This window comes from Calliopsis andreniformis, chromosome 9 (assembly GCF_051401765.1).
Source record: "Calliopsis andreniformis isolate RMS-2024a chromosome 9, iyCalAndr_principal, whole genome shotgun sequence".
Lineage (NCBI taxonomy): Eukaryota > Metazoa > Arthropoda > Insecta > Hymenoptera > Andrenidae > Calliopsis > Calliopsis andreniformis.
The window spans coordinates 17,621,604-17,644,480 of NC_135070.1; the positions used below are offsets into that span (position 1 = coordinate 17,621,604).

Sequence of the window (22,877 nt, forward strand, 5' to 3'; positions counted from 1 at the left end):
GAATATAGAACGCCCCCCATTCGCGACACAAGTTTTCTGTCGACACCGAATGAATGAAGCTATCGAGCCGCTGGTAGCGAGACAACTCTGTTGACAAACGATAGAGTAGAAGTGTCCATCAATCCGTAAATAGAATCGATAAAACGGCCAGTCATTCTTGACAATAGGATGACTCCGTCGTCGTCATTACTAGTGGCGTCGCGTGTGCGAGTATCCGCGACGCTCCATACACGCGAACATTCGGAGTCATTTAAACGCGCCTCGTCATTCAACTTACGGCAGTGCTCACATACGTATCACGCAATACGCTGCTCGAAATAATTAGAGGATCACGTACTCCTCTGAGATAAGCGCTATTTCGAGAGCCACTCATACCGACGAAAACACTGCCGTATTAAATTCGGGCTATACTTATTTCTTTCATTCGCGATATTTGATTTATTCTCCGAGAACTGTTTATCCTTCTGATTCGAGGGCCTCCAATTGTTTCGAGCCGCTTTCGGTCAACGTATTCGCATTGCTCTTCGACTTGATTCAGACGTTGATAAAATGAGATAAGCGATATTTTCAACTGAAGAATGGACCGATGTAATTTTTCATCGCGTGGACAGATTCGTTAAAAAATTTGAAGCCAATAATTCTGTTTTTAAAAAACACGTTCTGAAGAGAAAAATAACAAGGCAACAAAGTAACAACCTTCAATGAAATTCAGACAATTACTTCACCTGCGCGATAATCATCTCTCCGTCACCATACTTTAAAACAAACATATCATATGTATATTATCTGAACTCTAATTAAAGCGTTACCGCAAATCATTCTACGGAAGAGGCACACTAGTAGCGTTTTTTATACCACCGCGATATTACGTTTAATTAACGGAGCTCGACGATCAGTGGCATGTTTGCTCGGCCGAGCACTGTCGAAAAACAGAGATTTTGCAAGGAAATCATGAAATCCAGGCGTGTGGGCAACGCCCACATCTTGGGTATAACTCACGACAAGTCCTTGGCATTAAATATGTAAATGTTTCGACGACCGACAGCGAGCAGCACCGGCCGTTTAATTCGTCGGTGAATCGGCGGCAATCGCATGGACATCTCGTCAATTGGATTTCGGATGGCGTTCCATGAAACCATTGGCCGGTAATTAGGTTGCGCATAATAATAACCGGACAAACATGTTACATAGCTGGCCCCTGTGTCTGTGTGAATCCGTGCAAAGAGACAAACAGCACGGCGTGGGGCGATTAAATTATTATTCTCACGGAGGCTCGTTAATAGCGCAAAAGAAAAATACCTGCCGGCGAAACCTGCTCGCAAAAGGAATTGCTTCGATCTTAATTGCTGCTTCGAGGAATTGCGAGGAAAAGCTGAAGGGCCCTGTGGGGTACTCGTTCAGTCGTCTTTTTTCGACGATTACATTTGCACGTTAACGAACGACCATCGTCGTTAATGCTCGTATTACTTTCTACTATGTTACTCATTTTATGGTTTATTCGCTGAACAAAATTCTGTAACTTCTGTAGACTGTTGCGTCATTTGATGAAGGGGGGACTTTATGGAAGAGTTTTGAAACCGCTGTAGGTAGTTGGATTCATAGGAGATTGCGGTGTTGAAGGGATATCGTGATCGAGGAAGGTTCGAGGTTCTCTAAAAGTAGGTACCGGTTGAAGCAAACCTCAGGTGCTATTTTTAGAGAAGAATTGCGTACTTATAGTGAAGTTTGCAGGTTTCAGAAGTTACTTCCTGCAAGGATGAAGTATCAGTGACTTGCGGAAGAGCTATGGAACGATGTTGATAGAGCTGTCGTGCATTGGATGCCAATGTAATTGTAAACAATTCAGTGGATGCAATTAGATTTGCTGAGTATCGTGAGTAGTTGTTGGGAAACACAGAAGTAATCGAAGTTTTATTTTTTCTTTGAATTTTGTTGAGCAATTTAATAATAATTAGACGAGAAGAAAGGGAAAGGGGAAGAAAAGAAGAGGAGGGTTAAATAGTGTAGGAGTATAAGAATTAGGGGAGAGGCGAAGTGTAGACTGAAGAAAGAGAAGGGGAACACAAATGAGGGGTGGTGGAAACGTAGCAGGAAAAGGGGGAGAAAAGGTAGAGACCCGGAAGAGGAACCGTAGAAGCGTAGATAACAGAAGAAACAGAGATCCGAAACATTAATAATGGAAACACTAAAAAATCTCTGTTTCGCATTAATACCCACTCCATTCTTCTTTCAAGCAAGTTAAAAACAAACTAGCCCATCTCCAGACCGTCTCAAGGATGCAGTAACAACCGCAGTTCATCGAAAGTTGTTTAAAACTCCAGAACCGACGAAAGCAGGGGTCTCAAAGAGCCATAGATTTCGTAAAGAAAACAAACGCTAGGCAGCTACCGCTCATCGCATCGTTCGATTTATAGAATCATCGCGATCCCGTTGCGTAATCGTGAGTCAATGACGATTTTCTCGTTCGCGTGACCACTGCCACCACCACCATCACCGCCATCAATACACCAGGGATCGTGGAGAGGCGCGTGGAAACGCGATCGAGCGCGTGTGCCGCGGTTACGTGCCAATGACTGTAAACAGCCGAGCCGTAGTAATTTGCGGGGCTCGCGCGTGTCTGAGTACTCGTGCCACTTATAGCAACGAGTATCGAACGGATTCCTGTTATTCGAGAGCCACCGAAACGATTTCTCGCGGCACCGCGCTCGTATGGATTTTCGCCAAGAGTGGCTGAGTGCCCTCTAATAACTTTATCAGCGGAGCCTTGGTGGCGGCTTAATTGCGCCCTCGATAACCGAGCCACTGGCGAAAAATCGAGGTGGCCAGGTGGCGACAATGACGCACGACGACGCCACCAGAATCGTTTAATTATTATTCGAGAAGCATTTTAGCGGGCCTGTGTAAAAACAAAGTGGGGGATCGAGCGTTTATCGGTAAACCGTGTCTTGCGTGTAATGGCCGCGATAAATCGGCTTAAATACGGGAATAAAAACTGAAACTGGCCGCGATTATGAGGGTCGATCGCGCGGGAATTCAAGCCACGGGGAAAAATATTGCCTCGTTATACCCCTACCGGTACTTTCGACCACTTGCTTGTTATCTGTCGCACCATTTGCATGAGAAACGGAGCAACCACGGTTCGCGACGCTCCACGCGAGTGATTAGGGGTGCTAAGTGCGAGAAACCTATCGCGAATGTGCGTCAAGTTTCGCCCTCTTGGCGACATCGTCTCTTACCCTGGACTTCAGGGCTTTGGGAGGGGCTTTCGGCGGGGACAGAACTTTACGATATACGGTGAAACTCTGGGGGAGTGTACTTCTTCATTTGCATATGAGAAGATTAGTTGTGCTTGTCGACATGCCAAGGGGTTAGTTAAGGAGCTTGTTCAAGTTTTACCATTTTTACTGCAGGTAATATTTTATTGTAACTATTTCGTTGATATCGTTTAAAAAGTCAGACAAACTTCCCTTAATTAACGCTTGTCAGCCTTTACGCTCTTTACGTTCCCGTATGTAAATGAAGTAGCTTATGCAGAATGTCCTTGTTTATCGCAATGTTCCAATTGTCCCTGTAAGTTAGTACTTATTAGTATCCCTCGCTGTAAGTTTATTACTGTCTCCATTATTTTTTACGAAGGAATACTGCAACTTCCAGCTTTATTTGAAAATTTAATTTCCATACCTTCTACTTAATTATTACTCCATTTTACTCAACGACCCACATGAAAAGCTACCCAACACACCTTAAGACTCCAACATCTGAAAGCCCCTTAAGATTCTGTAGTCTGAAAGATTTCTCGGCTAAACATCGTCAGCCGCTGATTCGTCAAAACGAGCACAACAAGAGATATTATTTCCGTGGCCCGCTGGGGGGACCTGGTTCGTACAAAAATGGTACCCCGATGGGAGCTCCATCCTCCGCGTCCAGCACACGTAGTCACGTTACACCCACGCGTGCAACATGTGTCCGTGCAACCGGCACTTCACGTTTCTGGCTTTGTGTGCTAGCCTCGGACTCTGGAGGCGGGCTCAATGCTTAGAAGGCTATAAAAAGAGAAAGCTGGACGGTATAGAGGCATACGCGCGGGCTGTATACCCGCACGTCCCTCTGTGTGAGTGCACGCGTGTGTACACGGGGCCCTAGTGGGTGTGCAACAGGGCCGTGTAAGTGCGGCTGTAAAACGTACGACAGGATTATCCTAAGACCGTTTCTTAACGGCCCCGTGTTCCAGCCGAGAAAATAAACGGTACAATAAAATTTTCGGTGGATACGCTTTTATGAAATTGCGATAAAAACTCGAGGGAACTCGCTCTTTCGTCCGTCCCGAGAATTTTATGTAATTCGTCGGCCCGTCGCGCGTATCGACCGCGTTAGCTTCGACGAAACACGCTTCGGATCGTAAAATTCTACCGGACCACGAAATTCGTACAAAGTCGGCGCAATAAAAGATGCCCCAGCCTTCCTGGGAATCCTTCCACCAACTGCTCTTCGAAAAGAAGGGCCTTCGGTTTAACGAACGCTTCATACCGCTCACATATCACCCGCGCTAGGAACAGAAAAGGGTCTTACCGATCCCCGAATTTGCATAAAACTCCACTAAATAGAGGTGCCTTTAAGCGACCGTCGAAAGTGGCTGCGTTTTGGAGAGTCCTAGCAAAGGGGGCAGCCAAGATTGCCAGGAAGTTCTTCGTTGTCCGAGACCTAGCGAACTTATTTGCGCTGGGTTGTGCGGTAACGCTAGAATTATAAGCGATTAAAGTGTGTACCTTTTTTCTACTGAGGGTACCTAAATGACGGGCTTGGAGAAAATGTCTAATTCAGGGAAACTTTAACGATCCAACTCCAGAGGCTACGAATTCTTGAGGTACCTGCAATTTGTTTTTTGACTCGTTTGAGTCTCAAATTATTTTTCATTACCTAAAACAATATTTAGTACTCTTTTTCTTCTAAGACAATTTGAAAAATTCAAATATTAGTTTTCCCAATACTATTATAATAGATTGCAACACCAACCTCAGAAATGGTAAATCCAGATGTCCAGATTCTACACATTTGTCTTCTAAACTCTCAAATCCATTATTACAAATGCCTGAAGTTTATTTTAGTCCAATTTTACAGACTCGAGGGACCAAAACTAAGTTAGCCCAAAAAAAGTGTATGACGTCCCAGTAGAAACTTCACAGTTTACGCTGTTTCTTTGCCCCTCGAGTCTATGTAATCCCTAAAGTACGAGCGTAAAACGTGAGCCCCGATTATTCCAACTCCGTTCGGTACACGTAGCTCGTTGCTTAATAGCCCAGGCATGTCGTGCGCCTAGAGCAACGACCGACGTAATTATTGGCCCGTCTCCCACTTTTCTTGATCCCGTGTTACGTTGTTCACGGCGTCGCCACTTGGTGAGCAAGAACGTCTACTACTCGTGGAGGCTGGTATAGCGGTGACCCACAAAACGTGGGCCCTCGGCGGCCGGTGTAATTGCTGTCGCGGCCGATTCGCCTGAAGACGACAGAGATAATGAGCAGCGTTCGATAGGCTGGTGCAATTACGCTCGACTATCCGATCATCGAGGGACGGGGGAATAATTGGCGATTATGCGTGCAATTTGTATTGTCTTGATGAGACGATATTTGTCGTAATCCTTGAGTCTGTTTTCGAATAGTACAGTGTTTCCTCGATGTAGACTCACATTGAGGTGTATATGTTTCTGCAGACATCTCATACTCATGATGGTCCATTCTGGCCTGATCAGAGCTGATGTTAATATTCTATGGAATTAAATAATTTGAAGTTGCAACAAGCTAGTGATCTTATGACGAGAGAATATGTATGTTCCTGTATTCCTTCCCTTTCGAGCGAGACTATTGTTCATCGATGGGGACGGAACAAGGGGAGCACGAGAACACGGTTCTATCAGTCTCGGATCGGTCGACTGTACAGTGTCGATGTGTATTCTCGTTCGAGTTACGCTATCTCGAGGTAATCGAGTCCACCTCGAGCGGTCGCCTGTCGTCCTTAATCATTCGATTGGATCTAATTCGCCTTCATGATTCTCCGTGTCGTCGTCTGCGTTGTCGGTTCAAGGGCACCGTATCGAGCTGCGTACACAATTCCCTGGCGTTTCGTTCTCGGTACGCGAAGACGGACGCCCTTCGTTCTAAGCGCAACGAGGCCGCGATTCGTGCAAAACGAACGATACATAAAATTCGAAGATACTCGATGTTATCGTGAAGGGACCCAGGACCTCTCCGAAAGGGAACGCGGTCAGGTGCTTGCCATCTGCCGCCTGTTGGCTGGGCCCTTCAGGGAACCAAACCCACCGCGGGGACCCTGTTTACTGCTGCCCGAAAACGACGGAGTTTGCCGTTGTTCTTCGAACATTGTAACTCGAGAGGATCGAGTCGGAGTAAATTGACACGGCCGAGTACAATTCGAATTTCCGGGTGTTTCGCTGAGCAATTAGGACACTTTGCGCTTTGCGCCAGAGATTTGGGCATTAGAAGCTTTGTTGTCTGGAGAGTGTACCATAGACCACCTTATGTGGAGTAGAAAGAAGGTATAGTAACGTTGAGAAGAATATTTTATGCTGATCATGTGTTGTATATATAGAAATAACTGTGATTCTGAATTCGATTAGTCATGGTATAGGTATTGACCATTTTTAAGGAATTTCCCCATTCTGTGAAAGATAAACTGATGAATATAGAGTTTTTGAAATGTTCCAGTTACTTTTGGTCACTGCTATATTTGCATTTGCGAAGGCTGTTCTATTTTATATTTTGGTTAATCAATGTGATCTTTAAAGTGCTTCCTTTGTGAAGCAACTCTCTAATGAAGACGTTTCCCGTTGCTTCTGAAATCAGTGTTGAATGTCTTCCTCTCTTGGGGTGCTCATTCGGTCGGTCACGGCCTTCTGAATATTTTTAGCCATTTGAAAATAATGACCCTCCAGGCGATTTTTAATGTTTGAATCGAACAGAACACAGAGACTAAAATTTAAAATGTAAGGAGTTTGCAAAATACTGCAATTTCGTTTTGTGTTTAAGCATCGCTGTGGTGTATCCTTTAATCACATGGTCACTTATTTAATGAAATTGATTGAGATGTATATAAACTGATTAGTTTAACAAGGCTTCAAGTTCATGAGGCAGTTCACTCTTCTTTTATTCAGGGTTAAGAATTAAGGGGACTATAAAATAAGAACTCTCGTAACTTTTGGAACAGACCTTGTACATACATACATGCATATCTACTTAAAATACTGAGGGTAATCTGCTGCGGTTCTCTATGCAGACTGCAGACTTATCTCAATCTACATACAATATTCCATACTTTTACTGATCCCCCTATATATGGAAATTCGTATAATTTGCCTTACATAGAATTTTCTGCATTGACTGTATTTTACTAAAATCTAGTTCCATAATAGACATTATGATACTAATAATTACACTCTATTTTATCCTGTACCTCGCGCAGGACTTTCTAAATCTGGAACCCCCTAAAATCTATTTACTCGTTACCTACTCGTAACGAGTAGTAACTTAATTTAACTACTCGTATTTAAGTCCAAAAATTCTTGCGATCTTTTATCAACCCACCACAGTCAGCTCCCATAAATTCTGGAAAGGACACGGACCTACGTATCACCCAAAACATTCCGACTACAAACTATTCTCCCCCTAAGCCTAGAAAAAGCACGAACCAACTCCCCGAACGGAACCATCCCGCACGAAACGGTCTGTAAGTGTATACGGGGGGCTCGCAGAAAACCCTTGGAGCGAGCAAGAAGCTCGGGACACGAGTTCCCTCACAGGCCTCGCGAGCAGAGTATTTGCATCAGGACGAGTCTTTATCGCCGAACGGCGAACTTTAATTTCTTAATTGCGCGATAAGCGACGCGGGTGCGAGAGTTAACGCGAAGCAAAGGAAATGAGGGGGCATTAGGCGACGCGGCAATTACCACTGGTTCGTTACCGCGCTCGTGCACAGGCGGCAGTCGAGAAAATAATTTTCGAGGGGCACGATAGCGATCGGTCCGGCAATTCGCCGCAATCGAGAACAATTTACGGCTCGACCTTCGTCGAGTATCGGCCGCTGGTGCAGCTGGCGATCGTGCTCCTCTTCTCCGTGTCACGGAATACGGCCGTTTCTCGCGTGCCACTGGAAAAGCTCGAAGCTCGTCAGTGTAAACGCGGCGGAGCGACGGGAGGGTCACGAAGATGCTAAATCTGCTTTGCTCGTCAGCTAGAGGCGGCCTACATTTCCGGAGGCAACGGCTACGGTGATGCAACCGCGGCTGAAGCGAAACAGGTGCGGAAGCACGGCAGATCAGCTCCGAAATTTCGGCTGATTGACAATGGGCTGAGAACTGGACGCTGGGAAGGGATATGGGCAAGGGAGAGGGGATACTGATAGTTCTTTGGGGGAAGGGGTTGATGAATGTGCTACTGTCTCGGTTTTCGTGAGCCATGGGATCGTTTCAGTTGGCTGGTTGACGAGTCTGTACGTTAGGTGGAGAATGGATGATGAAATGTATCATGTGCAATAGGGTAATTTCAGTTTGTACCTCAAAATTATAAGGAGACTAACAATAAGTGGGAACTTTGTGAAGTAATAGATGACACTAAGTGTTTAATGTAATTGTCGCAATAAATTTGTGTTACAGAGTTTTGGACTCGTGCCAATTCGTCAATTAATATATTCCTTTAATGTAATTCAACATCAGTTGTCAGTAAATTACAATACTTATGAGAAAGAGTAGAAATGCTATTAGTAATTTACTTATTTAGACTCTATTGATGTATACTGATTATGAGAAGAAATTGATTGAGATTATGTGGAGAGATAGCGGTAAAGAATCGTACAAAGAAGGAATTGGTAGTAGCAGCAGGCAAGAAAAACAGCAGAAATGCCATGGCAGTGAATAATTAAAGCAGGAAATATTTATGTAACGATTGCTAAAGAATGCGATGAATCCTTCCGGTGAAGGAGCGACGTTCGAATAATATCTATCATTAATTTATCTAATTTTGAGATACTCGTTGTTTGTTACTGAGATCGGTTACTCAGACCTCTTTACTTTTCAGATCCTTTCTGTACAGAGCTTTGAAAATGAACAAATTTACTCCTTTTACTTGAAAAATTCTATAAATGAATCATTTGAAATTGGAGCTCTCATCTTATTCGGTCATTTAGAGTCATCTGACGGCGTTGAGGTTACTTACAACCAAGTTACGTGTAATATCTGTTCTATCATTCGTCGGTAAAAACGGATTCTGTCTTGTCGGTATCCTTCGGCGGGAAATAAGAATTTTCCGAGAATTTAATACTGATGAAGTATAGGAACGACCTATCACATAATGTATTCTTTTGTCACGCGTTCAGGAGGGAGGTTGGGCGAACTCCCTTACCATTTTCCTGTCACATCCGACGTTATCGATTCAGTCTAAAATAACATTAAAGATGAAATTTCTCGGCGGATGCGCTGTCTTCGTACAATGAGCGAGAAATGAGAGAGGATCGATTGAACAACATCAGTAATTGTGGGATCCTCCCCCAAAACAAGAGGGTAAAACAGAAATTTACAAACTAGAAATAATAAAAAAATCTTACGATTAAAAAGTCGAGCTAGACCAAGGGCCAGACCAAGGTTTAGATCGAGGGCTAGATCAAGGGCTAATTCAAGGACTTCGATGGTTATTTTACGGGAAATGTCAATTTTTCACAAATTATTCTTCGTTGGAATAATCTCGTAACTTCCACCACCAAAGAACTCATTTCATTGGTTGTCCCACTTCTGGTCAGAGAGTATAAGTATCCTTGGAAGAGCTCGAGTGTCTCACTCGCGCCGGGGCCTCCGGCGGGTCCAGATCCTGAGGAGGGACTTCCTCCATGGACTCCCTTATGGACTCCCCCCATGGACTCCCCCCATGGACTCTCCCCATGGACTCTCCCCATGGACTCTCCCCATGGACTCTCCCCATGGACTCTCCCCATGGACTCTCCCCATGGACTCTCCCCATGGACTCTCCCCATGGACTCTCCCCATGGACTCTCCCCATGGACTCTCCCCATGGCCTCCTCCTTTGGACTCCCCCCTTTGACTGGTTCAGGACGACCATCCTAGCCCTTTCTCTTGGATCAGGACAATCTATACTACGTGGCTTTCTACGTGGAATTTCTATAGGTCAACAATGCAGACCCCGTATTGTTTGCACTTGTGTTTGTATATTGCGACATACCAAGAACTGTTAAGTATTGAATGATTTTCTACCATAGAACTAACATCCACTAATTTTTCATTTTTTTTCCTCTTACCTACACGCAATTCTTTTTCCGAGAATATCACAATTTAGAGCAGCAGTGGAACGTTTATCAGAATAACACGCCGCTACAGGAACCCCGAATGAATGAAAAATAATCGTCGATTAAGGGAATTGCTAACACTGTGTCTTGCCCCAGAGCGACAAAATAGGAAGCTGACCTAGTTAAATTCCTGAAAACCCGTCGGGGAAGCATGTCGACGGGCTGTCGTTGAATCCGCATTTGTTGCAACCGGTTAAAGCTCAAGTACTTAAGCACAGTGCTTTGCACCGAGGATTTCATTTGCCTGGAAAATTTGAATCCACTAAACAGTCTGAAAAGCTCTAAACCCTTTAAAAAAGATGAGATGGCATTCTCTTAAATCAAGCTTCCCAGCAAAAAGGAGTTAAACTTCAACAGGCTCACAGTTTCCGCACAATGAAAGCAGTTCCGAACACTGTTCTCATTTCAATTGTATTTCAGATGCACTCGTTTAAAACAGCCTTTCAACTAACAGCTTCGAGTGTGTACAATAGGAGGCTGAGGCAAGCCTTTCAAGAGCTTCGAAAACGTTTATTAGGAAAATCGACGATAAAAGGAAAGGATATTTAGGGGTTTGAGGATCAGATTGCGCAGTCTCTACATGTATCCTTTGCAAGCACAATGCCGTTGTCGTCTATTGACCGCGTTCATTCTTTCTTCACCAGCGAAGCGAACGTCGGCTTTCGGGAACAACTTCTACTCAGACTCGCCTCACAATGCCGATGTTCTTTGGGTTTATCCTGTTCGGTCGCGAAATCGAAGCTTCCATAGAAGCCAGCGTCAAAGTTGACTGAACCTTCGAACCGAAAGTCAAATAACTGTCTTTCTCTGCCTTTTGGGGTAATACAACGGGGAGGAGCTATTTTTGATCAGGTGAACGCTACCCAAGGGGTTCTATACACATGAGCAGCTGACAAAGAGCATCGATTTTGGGTCCCTGGGTTGATAAAGTCGTTTATTATAGCTTTATTGGACACGTGTACCAATGATTAATGTGTACATACATTTTGCTATCGAAAGACTAAAAAAAGGAAGTCTTCAATGTTTTTTCTTCTGACTCGGTTCAGCTTCAGATTGAAAGCAAACATAGAAATGAAGAGAATTAGCAAGTAGAACAAAGCAGAAATTACTGAACAAAAATAAGTCACCAGATTCTCAGAACGAAAATTCCGAATTCCTCTCTCTTTTCATCGATCAAGCTAAAAGTGCACTTCCGAAGCACGTTCCAAAGATCTTACGGCAACAAACCTCACAAAATCATCGACGTATTTCTCACACAGTCCAATTCTGATCCCCGAATCACGCCACCGCCGCGAAGGCTGCTTCATCTGGCGTACCTGTTCAGCTTTGACAAATTTTAGAAGCGCGCCAGTCTAATCGCAATCTAGACACAACCCAGACCTACTTATCGATCACAACACCCATGACCAGCCCCTTCGATCAGCTCTTCCCTATTCCCTAAAAAGGTGCGGAGACAGCAAAGCCACGATCGTGACAGTTTTTAATCCCCAACCTCGAGACAATGACACGATTACCTTCACGATTCGCCGCTAGCCTCCTCGACCATATTTCACTCGAGCGTCAAATGAGTCTCCCAAGCGACACAGTACAAAAGGTGATTTATCTCTGCGCTTCGACGCCGACGCCTCCGTCATTTCCTTCGCGCGAGCCTCTCGGGACAATCGCGACACGAGTCCACGGCGATGATTCAGATCCGCGGGCCACGCGGATCGGCCTCTGTCCGCTCGCATTCTTCCTCCCTCGTTTCTCCGCCGAACGAGGAAAATTACAACGGATCCGAGGCCCGTCGACGCTCTCGGCTGGCTGGCAGAGTTTTCGGTGTGGCGGCCACCGTTTTATTTATAGCGGAGGAGGTCGTGATGCGTTCCAAAAGCTCCTCGTCGCACCAGTACCACACGTACGAGCGTACCAGCCTCGTCTCGCACCAGTTTCCAACGATCTGTTCGCGTAGACGCGGATCGAGCGCGGCTGGCGGTCGCCAGATACTCGAAACGATCGCCGATCGAGGCGGATCGCTGACCGAAGCAGGTTTCGAATAAGTTCGAGCCTCTTCGGAGCCTCGTGCATGTGACACGCTTGCTGTACGTGGCACACTGTGATGGGAAGTGGATGGGACTCGAGTTGAGGGGAAATTAGTTTGTGGATCGGGTTTGGAATTGTTATATGGTAGGGCGATCGGTTGGTGATTTGGAGAGTCGAGTATGGGATGCATGGAAAGAGCTGATGATGTTCCTGAGTCGTAGATGCGAGGATTAACATTTTTTAAATCTTGTAGATGAGTTTAGAGTATACTGTGTTGAGTCAGTTCTTTCATGAGCGACGGTTCTCTTGTCAAGCCTGCTCCCACAATGTGGCGCCAGTCCACAACTCCAGAAGGGTCTAAATTCTGCTCCATTTTTGAGCCATAAAGCTCGACTCAAGAGTCAAGGTTAAGGCTGAAGATTTGCGCGTTCGATATAATCCCCGAAAGCGGCTCAAGATATCGCGCTGCTCTTCGGCATGGATCCAAGGATCGTCGCGCAAAGAAGCGCATTAATCACTGGCCTCGCGAACACCTGAGAACCGTCGCTTTTCTTTCCCGCAGTCGTTCGTTTAAACCAAGACTTCCCCGAGGAGGAGCCAGCTTTTTCGATGCATCCCCCGCGATCGAAAACGAAGCCAAGGTGCGCGAAGTGAGGACAAATTGACAGTTGGCCTGTGATAAATGCGGTTTAGAGGCAGGACTCGACGCGCTTCGTGCCGGAAGTCGATGGACTCGCGAAGCTGACGAACGCTGAGCAAACGGAGAGCATTTGACCGATTGTTGGACCCTGAAGGGTTGGTTGACTCGCGAAAGGCTGACACGGAGTTTTGTTGGTTTCGTGAGGCTGATTGTGAACACGTGTCTAGAAAATGGCGCACATTCGACGGCCCATCAGTCGAACGCACTACAAGGCTTTTGGCAGGAGGAAGGTAAATGAGGGTGACGGGGTTGAAGTTCAATTTCCATCGAGATGGAAGAGAATATAGTGAAAACGTAGTCTTTGGTAGTGATTCATAAGGATGGTTGACGATTGTCGATTTACTAATTTTATTTTGTGGTCAATTGTTTGAAAGTGAAATAACACTTTTTCCATTTCAATAGACCTTATTAAAAATTGCTTTTACTAACTATTCTTCGTGTGTAGATTCTAAATTCAAAATCATAAATTTAAACAAATAGCATGCGATGCCTGGCAGTTTAACTTTGTAACGTAGGCACTTATACTCAAAAGTAATTAACAGGAAATTCAATTTAATTTCATAGCGAAACAGGGCGAGCGCTACAATGTTCTCGAAACTTGTGGAAATTGACCATAAGGGACATTATTTCTCATTTGCAGTTTCTGTCCCCACAAAGCAATTCTTTTAAGAATCTATTAGTTGATATATTTAATTCCACGTTTCTCATTTATCACAAAATCATCAAACAATCGATTGAAACATAATGACAATTTCATACGGATGCTTGCTGCAGCCAATCTATTTTTGTAATTGACTCTAAATGACAGGATGTTCTAATATCGCATTTATACTGAAATAGCTGAGACGTCCTTCAATGCTCGAGAGTCCTCTTGGCCGCCAACTTTTGCCAAATCAACCTGTGACTCGTACTTTGTAAACTGTACATAGTTTTCTTCGTTGGTAATGTGAAACTTTATAGGTATTTATATACATTATGTATCGATGCTTACACGTGAGTGGACAAGTGTGCGAAAGGATGTTTGATTCGATCGGTTTGCGGCTACGATTCACTATACGAGCGCACATGCGCGTCTCACTGCAATACTATGATGCACTCCAAACTTACCTTCGAGTTGCACTCGTCTGATTGTGGCAAAGAAGCCGAGATCGCTGTTCCATAGGATCAAATATTTATTTCTTTCGGGTTATACAAGCTGGTTCTTGGAGAAAGGTCAACAGTGCAAGGGGTCAGCCTAAAAGGGACATTTATATATTTGGCTTAATGGATACTAAAAGAAAGTCAAGAATAGGTATTCAGAATAGTGATCTATATTCGTGGGATACCCTGTGTGTAATATTTCGCATAAAGACATCTATTTGTTTTTAATAAAGACACAGAACGAGGGTAAACATTTGAGGGAAAGAGGGCATATATAAATAAAAGTGTACTTAGAGTTTCGCTGCTTGAACTGACCTATATTTAATGGAAGAATCTGCTGGAGATGAGCATTCTTCGTGGCTAAATTGGATTCCTGGCATTCTCGGAGAGTTCGTAGAATTAATATACATGGAGTCTACTTGAAAAGCCTTATCATATCCAATATGTTACATGGCAGAGCGAGCCCGTAATCAATCATTAACGTCGAGCTTCACCGACAAGCAATATGATTACAATGCGAGAACTTTATTCGTGATTGCCTCTTGTGTCACCTATTTAATTAAAATGAACTGGCTTAGTGGTCTCTTGGATGACTGGTAGAATGAGCAAGAAGTTAAATTATGATTTTCGAATCAAATTTTCGAATCAACTTGCTACTCAATTTACCCCAAATCCACTAAAAGCCAGCTTCACTCTCCCGATACCCTCTCAATTAAACCGCAAAAGAAAACACGTATGCTACCTGCTCCCCACTCACGAACCCCCAAATTCACCGTGGGGTCCCCTGAACCCAAGAATGCCCTCAGTGCTCCGCGACACGTCGTGCCAAACATTCGATTCACCCGAATGACACAGTTCTGTCGGAGGAACCTTTGACCGCAGCGACCGCGGAGAAGACGCCTCGTGGTCCCGTGGATCGACGATCGTCTCGCACACACGTTTCCAAGAAGCCACACGAATAGGCCACACACAGAATGCCTCGGGGGAACGTGCGCGCGTGGGTCTCGATAGGACACGTTGCCTTCAGGGTGCAGTGGCCTGGCGTTGTCGTGTGGGTCGCAGCGGGTGGCGAAGATCGGGACGGGAGGGGGTGGTCGGTGGATCGATATAGTTACGGGGGTGTCGTCCGGCTTCCTCGGTGGCGCCACAGAGCGGGTGAGTCGGAAAACCCTTAGGCCGATGTATCAACTAACCCGGCCAGGAACGTGAACACCAGCAGCGTAGTGTCAGTACGCGGAGAAACGTCGTTCCATCACAGTTCGGTGCGTGTCGTCCAAGTTGCCCCGTGACCGCAACACGACCCGAGGAATTGTCAATCCGTGGCAGTGAAGTGGCGGAAACACGCGTGCCGCGGGTCAGTCGGGCAGCCAACACGCGACAGTGGCCAGCCTCGACGTTCCAAGCTGTTGATATTTGTTTTCCTTATCTGCTTCCGTGCGAGAAGATCGAACGCAGGTACACACACGATCCCGGAGTGGATGGACGCAGGCAGGCATTTGATAAGTGTTTGATAACGCCTCGCAGCGGGCTGAGTCGATCGACAGCAGCGAACGTGGACTCCGCGATGTCGTTGACCCGCTTACCATCGTCCTCGGCTCTCGTGGCCCCGTCGAGCTTTCCGTGAACCCGTTCCAGAGGATTCCTCCTCGCGACGAGTGGCATTTGCATCGACCTAATGAATCTGCCTCTCCTCTCCACCCCTTGTGTACTTTTCAAAGGCGCTTCGCGAGTTGATTACGTCGCGTTCGAGGACTGGAAAAGGAAGCTTCTTTGGTCACGAAGAGGATATTCTTTAAACGATATCAGGGTTGCCTTTTCTCTCTGTGTTTCATTGGTCTGACGTGCCTTGAATTTTTAGGTGGAATCGATAGCTGTCTCTGGCGATTGGATTATTCCCCGTCTGTTTACAAAAGAATAGCCGGTTCGAAGGTTCAGCGTTACAAAGAGGTCAACGGAATCGATTGCGCCTCCCTCGGTGAGGCTGATTATCAGCCAGCTTTCGGTTTCTCGAACTTCCGCGAGTGTCTCACCCGGTAGATTAATTAGCCGGTCGGCTAATTAATTGTTCAGCTCTGTGAAACGATCGGGGAATCGCGTGACGCTGGCCAGCTCTTTCGCTAACGTAATCTAATTCTTATTCCTCACGTTCCATTTGCTGCTCGAGCTTTCAGCACCGTGAAAATTGGATTTCCACGCGCGATCCAGCGGAGAGGAACAACGTGGATTAAAATCTCTCGATAATGCCTGTTTTCACCGACGCGTAATCGAAACTCTGCATCGATTTTCCGTTTCTAGGTTGTTAAATGCGTAACGAGGCATGAAATCAAGGGATGCACAACGTGGATTTACATAAGCAATATTGTCTAAGGCATTTCTAGGTATTATTCGACCTAGGGAACCTTAAGAAAACAGCGTATAAAGTTTTCTTCGAGTCTGATTTGACAAGGTGAATCTAGGCACCATAACATTCGTGTTGCCTTCAACGTTACGTGACCAGATTTTACGACCGATCAGCACCTGCGAGATGCTAAAGCTTTGTAGCTCCAGGGACAATGGGACCGTCGTCGCTTTAATTGCTACGGTGTAATTAACGCTCGAGCAGTCGTTAGGCGGACGAAACGGATGCAGTGGCGTCAACTGGACCTCCTCGTTAAGATCTCAGCTCGAAAAGCAATTATATCAACATATTTCGCGGAAGGGTGGAATGGGCGCCGGTTTTGGCACCGATAGAAGACTGCCAAGCTGCACGGGTCGATTCCTTGCGAAGAGATCGACATGAGAGGGTTGGATTGATTACGAATATCTATACTCTCCCTTCGGGTTTATAGAGAGGGGCTTTTATCGTGGTAGAATTGAAGAGTAGGAGGAGTTTGGAATTTTCCATACCTTCCCTTTGGTCTTGACAGTAATGGCATTATTGATGATAGCGCTCTGCAGGTCTATCGTAAAGACTGTACTAGTTTGAGTTTCAACAGAAGCAAGTATGTGAACAGGGAAGTTGTGGTTAGAGTATTCTTTAAGAGTACTTCATCTTCCATTTGGAGTCCTTTCTTCTGTCCTAAAATTCATCAAACTTTCCCTTACATTCTTCAGATTTCCACATCAAGACTGTTGCTAGTGAACTTCTCAAGATCCTAAGAACTTCTCTAAGTTAGACCAAGGATAGTGTCCTCAAAAAACTGAGTCCTCCATCCTCTATCTCCAAAACACTTTACGCTTCTTCCAAAATTCTGGTTACTTTAAATCCAGCCTGCGTTCATCGACTCATTAAGCCCTGCCCCAAGATTCTGAGCGTCGACTTTGCCTCGCAGCGTCCTCGAGGGTCAGCAAAGAGAGGACGTCGATCAAAAGCGCACTCTTCTCGCGAAGGAGCCAACGATGGTCGCGAAAGTCGAAGCACCAGGCCGCCTAGACGCGACGATGCTCGAAAGCCGGGAGTAGATCCAGACCGGTGTTTTGGATGGCTTGCAAACGGAAGCGCAAAAAGTGTAAGGAGAGCGCCTGAGGGGAAGCGGTGGGTGCCCTACGGCCTCGCGCCAGCCAACATGGCGTAGCGGCGCACGAAATTGTGTTTCGACGAGAAAGGAGGAGAGCTCGAGCGAAGAAACACGACTCGAAAGCGGCAGGAAGGGAGAAAAGCTTGGGAGACGCAATGCGGTAGCGTGTGCTAAGCGAGCGCTTAGCAGGATCAACGTCGAGCCGGTTCGAACGATCGAAACTGGGCCATACGGAGCCAGGGCCCCGTGAAAGTGGGTAAAAGCCACTCGGAGGACGGCCCTGCTGGTGGCTTCCGGCGATGATCGGATATAATCAACACAATTCTGGCTACAACAAGCTATTCACTCAGGTACACGCTGACGATCTTCGCGGAGTCCTCTTTCACGTATTGGCAGAGGTTCCACTTTTCCATGTCCCGATCTAGTCTAACAAAGAGAACTATTTAGAGTGAAATTTGAAGTCTTGAAAATTTGAAACTTTGAATATTTGAATATTTGAAACTTTGAATATTTGAAAATTTGAATATTTGAAAATTTGAAAATTTGAAAATTGATGAAACTATTGGCTATCATATGGTATCTACTTATGGACATGAGAAATTGCACCTTCTTTTATTAGAATGAGAGCGTATGTTAATAGGTACATGAGGGGAAGATTTATCCTCTGCGGGTTATGTTTGTTATTTTTATGTAATAATTAACCAGCTATATTTATATATGACGGTATAGGGGTCACACATCAATTTAACCACATTCACAACCCTTTCGCTCCCCTTTGTTAGTTTTTCGGTCAATACTGACGAAAGACGACCCATAGGCCGATTCAAGGTAACGATAGAGGCGTGGAAACATAGTTCCATCAACGGGGAATGCTTCAGTGTACATAAGCACAAAAAATGAGAAGGGTCAGCCGATCTCTAGTTTAGTCAACCTACTCGGTTAACTGGGTCAATTCGCAATTCAAGTTTCTGTCTTCCCCAACCACAGGGAATAGTGGTTTTTTCCTACAAATCCGGAACCCTAAGTAAATATTATTGTAGTATATTCTAGATAAACTGTTTGTAATTGAATCTAGTAAAAAACGAGTAAGTTGGCATTCAATAGATTCCTAGAACCTCTGATTGTACAAGGCTTTAAGAGAAATCGTTTCATCACTTTACATGTTTTTTTTTAAACGTAACGTCTCTGAAGATTGCGTCCCTAGGGAATGACGCTCGTAGGATGGTTATTTTTTCCAAAGGGCAATCACGTGAATTAGGAGCGAGGGAAGTTCGCCTACGAGGCGTCTTCTTCTTTTCTCTGATTTATAAAAGGGTTCCCACGGAGTTGCAACGCGTCATAGAAGTTTCAGGAATAATCAGCCTGGCGTAAAACAAAAGCACCGAGGCGTACGATCGCTGCAGAAACGCGAACCCTTTGCGTTGCAATCTAAATCGATCTAGTTTACGTTTTGAGCGTGAAATCGAGCGTTCCGGATACGCTCCATTGAGCCTGCACCCGCTATTATCGTCCTCGTTGCAGATTTTTTTTTATATATATCAAGCCTTTATTATACTGCGTTTGTATTATTCCCCTAGCTTGCTATGTCTGCCATGTGACATTTTTTTTCTATGTATTACAGTCACCCCTTGCTTGGAACAACTACACATTCAGATTTTTAAATTGCGTTCACAAAAATTGACAATACAGATACTTTGTATTTTGCAAAATATTGCGAGAATTTATAAAGCATACGTAACCTTCTGCGTGTATTAGAAAATTAAAAAAAAATTGCATTTGAGTGTTCAGAGTCCGTCCCCGCCCTTAGGGTCTTGAGAGAGGCGGGCAAGGTCGCGACAACACGCATAGACAAATTTACACGATCACGCACGAGAAACGGGCAGAAAGAGACGATTAAGCAAAGGCCGTTGGCATGGCTACGACCTCCAACTGAATGAATTCATTCTCCCAGGGGGAAAAATCCCTTTGTACGAGGGGGTGTGTGCCGAGACAGCGGAGAATCTTTTCGCAGCACAGCGCGACTTGTTGACCCTTCAGGCTCTCCAATTGAGATTCAAAATCGTGGAACACCGTGTCAGACGCTGTGCACGCCAGAATGCAAATCGACCGACCGCCTAAGTGGCTCTATACGCGCCGTCCATCCCTCGAATTTAATTAAGTATCTAATTACCGTGAGGCAGGAGCGTCGAAGGATGGATCAATACGTCGATGTCGTCGGGCAGGATCGATGGGACTGTCTACGAATTACGTTTTACCCTCCGTTCGTTTCTTGTTTACGCCCAGCGTCGATAAGGTGTCTTCGATGGTCATGGTAGACTTGATTAATTCGAAGGGAGAATTAATTGAGAGCCAGGAACGGTTTCGTAGTTACATTGTTGCCAATATGATCCGACATAGGGGGTTTCTGAAATATTTGGCCAAACATCTTAGTGTGACGCAGTAAACTGCGTCGTACAACTGTACATATAGAATCTTCACATTGTCGCGGATAATTCTCGACACAAGCAGTGTCCAATTGACAATACAGTTTGTTCAATCGTTCGATTATTTCTCTTGGAATTATAGAGAAAGAAATTGTGTGGCATATACATGTTATTTTAAGCATACTATTCTAGAAGAGATTAATGTTAGTTAGTGACCTATTATATTACTCGTTATACTTCAACCACTTAATTGGTGTTGCAATATTAGGAGGTGTTGAAAAATTGTGCTAATGTCAGATTAATTATGCCACCTGGGAGAGATCGCTTCCGTTTATTCCTAGGCGTTGAAAGCAAGTAATGATAGAATAGAGTATGTCTGACCAGGAACGGTCTCATTCTACTGATTATGACTCTCGAGGGAGACATTCAACTTGTCCTTCTCAGATATTGATGTACGTCTTGTAAGATGGTATTTCATAAGGTCAGAACATAAATTTTGACCTTAGAATTGTCGTCTGTCTTATCTGAAGTAGTAGATCAAGATAAAAAATGATTTCTGAATGACCTATTTCTTTTTCTCTTAAAATGTACCTAAGCAATTTATTGTTTAAGACTGTATGTTTTATTCTGAATTTTACATATTCTTTGCCTAAATCTGAAGGGTGAGTTATATAAACAGTAAAAATGATAATAAAATCTTTCATATCGGAGTATACAATGAAATTCGCAGCGTATTTTATCTTCCTTGAATTCTCTGAATACTGGTTAATGAAGACATCCACATCGTCGAACACTAAAAAAAACGTCTACCAGGGTGCGATTCAAGCTTCATTGTTTTATGTTCCAGGGCTCGGCGGACTCGAACTTCTCGCAGCCAAGCTCGGATTTCTCGCTGGACGAGGAGAAAGAGAGCTTGCGTCGTGAGAAGGAGAGGCAGGCCCTCGATCAACTTGAAAAAGCCAGGGTAAGTCATTGATCTTTCGCATGTTCCACTTTTCCTCTCCTCCACTGCCGTCGTGCGCTGTTTTTCCGCCAGTCTTTCGTAAATCGTTCCTATCGATCCGAAAACTTCTGAACAGCGTCATTACAAGCGCGAGTCTTTGCGAGCCACCGATGAAAAGCATGTCAATGAATACGCGCGCTAGACTAATGAGATTTCGCGCACACAAGGAGACTGGCGAAACCAATTAGACATCTCGCCACGCTTTGTTTCAACGATAGACGGGGACGTATTGTACGCCTCACGAGCGTGATATTATTGCCCTTGATTATACCAGCGCCCTAACGTCGCTATAATACGTTCGAGTCATTCAACGCGTAATTGTCGACGAACGATTTCGACGCTGCCATCTTTCTATTCGCTTCCATTACTGCGTATTCGCCAGGGCTTTTCTTTTAGAGGTATTCTGGTTTGAAGGGCGGGTTTACTTAAGATCGATACACATAAATTTTGAAAATTGGGGCACCTTAAATACTACTGTTCATAAATTATTAGTAGTTGCTTCCAGCCACGCTACTATAACTTTATTTCAACAAACAAATTTTATTAGAAAAATCGTTCGACGATAAAAGAGGAAAGGTTTGCGTTTACACGTATGTGCCATTAAACGATACCACAAGATTGCGTCTGAATAATGAAAAATCGGCATCGAAGGCAGTATACGCTGAACAATAAATGAATATTGATTAACGAGCGACCTTCGGGGCGTGGGGCATCGTAATAAATAGGAGGAGCATTTTATCGATGCACCACGCTTTTATTCTTTATCGACGCGGCAACCTGTCACGCGGACATCGTTCACGATGCACCGATCATCCGTAATCTCATCGGTTCTCCCCTTACGCCTAAGATATAGCTGCGCAGATTGCGTTTTAAGGGATTACTCGATGACCCAATAGGGAAAAGTCGATAAACGATCTTTTTACCGTGCATACGATGCTAATGGAGTGCTTTTGCAAATTATCCAGACGAAACCGGTAGCGTTTGCAGTGCGGACCAATGTGAGCTATGACGGCTCCGTCGACGACGATTCGCCGGTTCATGGCTCGGCAGTCAGCTTCGAGGTCCGCGACTTTCTGCACATCAAGGTAAATCGACGAGACATTGACACGTTTTAGGCCATGTTAATTACTTTAGATGCAGTGGCAACCACTTATACTGCTTCACATAATTAGATTATTTAATTGAACATAAAACTATGCAGTATTTATGGTAATTACTTGTGGTTTATGAATCACGATTCAGGATTATAGGTCAATCAGATAGGAGACGTTAGGGGGTGGACAAGAATTTCGTTATTTATTAGACATTTTTCGTTCCCTTTTATTTGTCACTTATGAGATTTTAAGAATATTAAGTGTTGCCACTTTGTGGTCGATTGACCTAGAATTCTGAATCGCTCTGTATAAGTGGGAGGATCTAATTGCTGTGTACCTCAGGCGGATGTCGATGACACGGGGTTATCCCTTTGTAGTCACGTGTATATTTCCTAGAAGGGACATAGGGTGATCGTACTTTAAGCCATTGAATACTAGGACCGATTGACAAAGGGAGTCTCAGGGCTTCATACAGCATTTAGTATAGAATTTCGTACAAAAGTGACATTAGTTAATAGCTCATTGTAGTCAACATATCACTTCTAATTAGCTCTTAAATTACGAACTATTTTTCTCAATCACAGTGTACCTTATCATTAGTACCATGTTCATTCTAGCACCCCCATCAATTTA

General features: G+C 44.6%; 1 protein-coding gene across 9 annotated transcripts in view; it reads left to right on the plus strand.

Annotated features, from left to right (window-relative positions):
• The window catches only part of Ca-beta (Calcium channel protein beta subunit), a 68,362-nt gene that overhangs the window by 36,524 nt on the left and 8,961 nt on the right, over positions 1 to 22,877 (plus strand). For 6 of the 9 annotated variants that reach the window (XM_076385613.1, XM_076385614.1, XM_076385615.1 and 3 more), the window contains 2 exons: positions 20,995 to 21,111; positions 22,116 to 22,235. In XM_076385613.1, the coding sequence (XP_076241728.1) occupies positions 20,995 to 21,111; positions 22,116 to 22,235 (237 nt within the window). Of the gene's footprint in view, positions 1 to 12,281; positions 12,532 to 13,080; positions 13,318 to 17,712; positions 18,075 to 20,994; positions 21,112 to 22,115; positions 22,236 to 22,877 lie in introns of those variants that run through there. The other 3 variants (XM_076385620.1, XM_076385621.1, XM_076385619.1) reach the window with 2 other exon arrangements.